The sequence below is a fragment of the Aplysia californica genome, unplaced genomic scaffold (assembly GCF_000002075.1).
Source record: "Aplysia californica isolate F4 #8 unplaced genomic scaffold, AplCal3.0 scaffold00171, whole genome shotgun sequence".
NCBI lineage: Eukaryota > Metazoa > Mollusca > Gastropoda > Aplysiida > Aplysiidae > Aplysia > Aplysia californica.
The window spans coordinates 251,219-256,873 of record NW_004797441.1 but is presented as its reverse complement, the minus strand read 5'-3'; the positions used below and the strand labels follow the sequence as shown (position 1 = coordinate 256,873).

The 5,655-nt window shown below is 34.8% G+C and overlaps 1 protein-coding gene across 1 annotated transcript in view; it reads right to left on the bottom strand.

The window, feature by feature from the left end:
* Positions 1–1,737: 1,737 nt before the first annotated feature.
* Positions 1,738–5,655, bottom strand: part of LOC101847654 (serine-rich adhesin for platelets) — a 12,281-nt gene continuing 8,363 nt past the window's right edge. Inside the window, exon 4 of the mRNA XM_005098047.3 lies at positions 1,738–4,684. Coding sequence (XP_005098104.1) covers positions 4,611–4,684 — 74 coding nt within the window. The 3' untranslated portion in view covers positions 1,738–4,610. The remainder of the gene's footprint in view (positions 4,685–5,655) is intronic.

Below are 5,655 nucleotides of genomic sequence, written 5' to 3'. Positions count from 1 at the left end.
TATAAGTTTACACATTTTTCCATGGCAAGATCTTAAGTACATTTTAGATTATATAAGCATATCTTGCACAATATCCGATTAACGCAATCATAATTAACATACAAACTAAACAGAATACATTCAGAGACCTTGGTTATTTTAAGCAAAACGAGCCTTCTACAAATAAAATAGTTGTAATAGCTTGACCATTGGATGTATTCCAAGAATATACTCAGGATAAATTACAATGTAAAACAATAAGTATGTTATAATGAATATAGTGGGATTTGCTTCAGCATTAGGGGTTCTTAAAATCATAACGGGATAAGCTCAAGAATGGAGTCACTTTTATTAGAACAGAGGGAGAATAGAAAAATTTGTTCTTTTCCATGCTATGCAAGTAGCGGGTCTCATACATTTCAAAGTAGGCATTGTTTTCAGAGGAATGCTCATAAATAAATCAAAGGGACATAATATTTTGTAAGAGAAATTGATACTATTACTACTATTAGCATTGTGTATTGTGATCAATTACAACATAAATTTTCAGTAACAAAGAAATACAAATCATCCTATAATCAACAAGAACTAAACAATGCCACCGTACACATTGTTTCCAGTAAACAATAACAAGAGTGTCTGGGTAAAAAACATAAACGAAAAGTTTTTGGAATTAATAGCAAAAGACATACATGTAAATATTCTGTTACACTCATCCATGCTTCCCTTAAATCTAAATACATAGAAAAGCTTTTAAACATCGGATTAAATAATGACAATATCACAGCTTATGCAGGTTCAGTGCATCAAAAACTAAAATGTCCATGGACATACAGTGGAGTCTACTTAAACCAAACATGATTAATCTAAAACAAACAACAACAGTACACCAAAACAAAATACCTCAACCCCCCCCCCCCCCCCCCCTTAATTTTTCTTCTTTGTCTATGCAAGAAAACCATCACTTAACTGAAATGTTAAAGCTCTTTTACCGCCACGGACATTGCATTGGCTTCCTGTTGAGAAAAGAACTGTGTACAAATTGGCCACCATACGTCACAAAATGCTTCAATGATAAAGCGCCATCATATTTATCAAATCTGTTGAGATTGTACATACCAACTCGCCGTTTAAGGTCATCAGCAGACAAAAAGAAATTTCTTTTACCACAAACTTAAAACAATGGGTGAAAGGGCATTTGAATATCAAGGCCCCAAGATCTGGAATGCTTTGCCAAATACTTTAAGGGAGATCAAATCTTTTGATTCATCCAAATGTCAGCTGAAGTAATTTCTGTTCTTAAATTAATAAGATGAATATTTGGAGAGATTTGCTTTTAGAACACAAAGTTTTATGTTACTGTGGTACATTGTATTGTATTGTAAAGCGCTCAGAGCCTGAGTGTTTTAATTGGGGTTGAGCGATATATAAATGTCATTCGTTATTATTATTATTTCTGAACTGAAAAGAATTTCCACGTTAATTTGTCTAAATCTTCACTAGCAACCCACAAGTAGCCTATTGCAGATTATAAAGTCTCACCCACTTTAAGACAGAGAAACAAAAAAAAGAGACACAGAAACTTGGGCCAGTGAGAGGCATCGTAAGTTACTGTTTGCATACGTTTATCACACACACATCTATAGGGCTACACACCGTGTACAGGCCTAGTGACGCAAGGATAGCAACATGGCACATGGTGTGTCTCGTGACATCACTGGCATTCGGCTTTCTTTTTCACTTTTATTCTATCTTCTCTTTCATCTTTTCTGTGTGCCTGTTCAGCAGATTTAAGTTTAAGCAAGCTGACAATATCACAGAGAAAGCGCTCCCTGCAGCACAAATTGCAGTTACTGAAGTAGTTAGACTAGAAAAAAACTTTCAAAACTGTAAGCATGGCATTGCCAACTATATGCCGTTGACAATCACCTCTATTTGAGCAACCCTCTCAACACTAGAAATCTGACTAAACTGAAGCAAATCTGTCGGTCCCACAGATTTCAGTTTAAGCGGACTCCTCTGTAATTAAATTCCACTGAGAAAAATACTTCAAAAGTTTGACAAACGCTCCCGAGGGTAAAAGATATGTCTTATGATTTTTTGTTTGTGATCCCCACTTTCTTTGAGTGTGTAATCTTTACCAAAGCCACATTGAATGAAAAGACTGGTTTCACTTCTGATCAATCAGAGAATCACCAAAAAGTGTCAAAATAACGCATTAATTACATAACTTAAAAATTGGAATAGACAAAGCAAAATCATCTATCAGGACGTAGACTCTAAAAACAGAAAAGAGAAAAACAAGAAGCTATTCGAAATAAGAGTCTGATAAGATAGTCTTGCTATCGAACGAATTATGATAGGATACCAAAGCTGGCAGTGTAAAAAGGTAGGAATGTACTTATACAAGTATGCAAGCTAACCTGCCATTAAAAACGTAGAAGTGTCTGTGTCATGACACAAAAAACCCATAACTTTATATTATAAACTGACAGGGTATATCTGTATATTTGATACGACAGATCAAAGCTTCTTTTACTTCTATAGTAAACTGGTAACAATGACGCTTTGATAATAACAATAATAGGCTTCGATAAATGGAAAATAAACAATCATTAACCAAGTTACAAAAAGTAAGGTTGAGACATTAAGTTGAAGTCTACATTCTATGACAATGTCAAGACCACATAAGATAACTGAGGGCTGAATACCAAGGCCCATGCCATACTGTACAACTATAAAGACTTCATTATAACATATAAAATTCTCAAGAAAAAACCAACAAAACCTGATAAAGAAATGCAACAAGTCATACATAGTACAGATATGATCAGAAGTAGCCGCATAAAAGATAACAAGCTAAACCTCCTGTGCAGGCAATAAGACCCTATATATTTGATCGTGCTCTGAGCAAAGCAGGAAGTCCTGCACTGAGATTTGATTTTTGATGGCACTTCGTTCCTTGGCATACATGAAAAAATGTTTACCCTTTTATCTGTTAGATATCATATTGATTGACAGGCTAAACTGCAAGGAATAAAAATATGAACTGAAGCCAGATTTTTCCTTGTCCTTCCAAGAAAATTTCCTCTCAGCTCCACGTCATGGATGGCAGACTGTGTGGTCTGACTTGAAAAAGAACACCTCCTTGCCAATAGAGGGGTGTACTCAAAAAACAACAAATACAAACAAAACCCGTGTACATAGTTTCCCTCCTCTCTCACTATCCATGGCAGGCCAAATTGCCCATGTTATCACAGTCACATGTTTAGAAGCGAAAAAGTACATGTAAAAGTTTTATAATGGCAAAGCAAACAACAGTAAGTTTGTGAAATAATTATTGAAGATATGACAATTTCCACTTTACACGTCAGATTTTGAAATAAAAAAATCAAATTGTGCATCATAAAAATCACTGACATTAAAATCCTCAAAAATAGCACACTTTTTCTTTCTCAAGGTACATTATTTACACAGCTGATAATACATCAAGACTATTCCTTTGAAACAACTTACAGGGGCTACATGAGACTCTAGTAAGCAGACGCACAGATCAGCCACATGTAAGTAGAAGTGGTCATTACAACTTTTGCTATTATATAAACTTTTGTAAAATTAGGCAAAAAATTCAGCAAGTATAAAAATTACGAGAATCAGCAGTCTGTAAGTTTTAATGGCACAAATAAAGATTAGTTCTGTTACATATGTTAATTAAAAACATAAATATGCATTGTGTGTCTTACTTCTGACAAAATTTTCAAAACACAGAATATAGGCTACACATGTCCTCTATCCCTTACTAGGAATGGGTAAAGATTATTAGAAAACAAGTTCCATAATTTTGAGAAGGCACACAATTAAGGCATGGGCAAAGATTATGTGCTTGGAATTATATCTGTGCAAAGATGGACATAGATCTAATTAAAAAACAGATAAATAAAATATAGGTCTGAAAGTGTTTTTGTACCATTGTATGAAAGATTGTTCGCAACAACGTTTCAACAGATGTGATTTAACAGTTCTTAACCATATTTAATAAGACTGTCAAGTTCTCTGAACAAAGAGCATCAATGAAAACAAAATAATATCGTTGTGTCTTATGACAATGCCCAAAATAAAAACAACTGAAAATGAAAAGGACCCTTCAATAGAGCTTACACAAACTAGATATAGACTATGATTTCCAGAAACTAAATACAGGCTGTAAATTTCCATAAAAAGTATCACATATCACAAATGGAAAGATCAACACTATTCTATAAATCACACCTTTTTCAGATTATAATTGTTACAGTCCTTTACTGTGCTTGCCTCTATTGATGAGGATAGAACATGGCTCATGCAGGCAAGAGTTCCTATCTTTCTGTTCAGCTTGAGCAATACAGATTATGAACGCAAGACTCCTATGAGGGTCTTAGTGTCTATCACACATGTTTATATCTGTAAACTGTCCGTGTTATATAGTCACATTTGTAAACTGTCTGTGTTATAGTAGACTGTCTTACCACTTGACCATGTTGTCACACTCTTTTCTTCAGACCGTCTAATTTGCTGTTGGGACTCTTCGTTTCACTTTCCCTACCTCTTGTTTAGTAGACACGCTTGTCCAAGCTCTACAAGGGTATTCATTTTCATCCCATGTACGGCATATCTGGTTTTGAGATCACATGGCAAACACCTTTATAGATTGGTAGCAACCAGTCACCTGGAAAGAAAAAAAAGGAGATATAGAATCTCATATCAAGTAATTTCACCATTATTCTGTGAACATAATGTACAACCTTAAAACACACTGAAGCTCTTGCAGACACACAGACACACATACACATACATACATACACAATCACATACGCACGCACATTTGCCAACACATTTGCACACACAAATGATACACTCATTTACAAACTTTTAAAAAAATAATTCTTTTTTAAAAATCAACTGACATACATTCCATATATGGAAGTTGGTAAATTTGCATCTTTGTACTTAAGTATGATACATTTAATGTTCACTCAAAACTCCTCTGACACCTCTGTCAATCATGTTTGTAAAAAGAAAGGATATATTATCAGCAGCATTTTGGAGCAAGAAAATGTTTAATTTTTTTTTTTTAAGAGAGAGGGAGCGAGAGAGGGAATGAGAGAGAGAGAGAGAGAGAGAGAGAGAGAGAGAGAGAGAGAGAGAGAGAGAGAGTTTATCAGCAGTAATTTTCTGGCTGACCCTACTCTTTGAGTCACACGACAACCCTTGGGTCGCGGCAGGAACCCTTGAGTCAGGTCTGTTATCTCTCCTTCCTTGCCGGAAGTAGCACTTCAAGAGCACACAACCAAAGCGTTTAAGGCCTGTGCCAAATCAAAGACTTTTCCAGCATAGGTAGTTTTTTGCCTTTGTGTTAAAAATTATTATTATTGTTTTTATTTTTTTTAAAGTTTCTAACTCAATAAGCTATTTACTTGTTTGGGGGAAATACGCAAGCAAACTGGAAATGAATAAAATAAGTTCTCTTTGAGTGCAAATTAACTACATCATTTTAGCCAGAGACTAAAGAAAATAGGAAGAGAACGATTAGAAGACTAAGACAACACGTAATGTAAGTAATTTAACAGGACCCATTGGTGGTTACTTATACGTTGTTGTTTTTCTAATCGTTGGGGGTAATGTTTAGGTTTTTTTGTT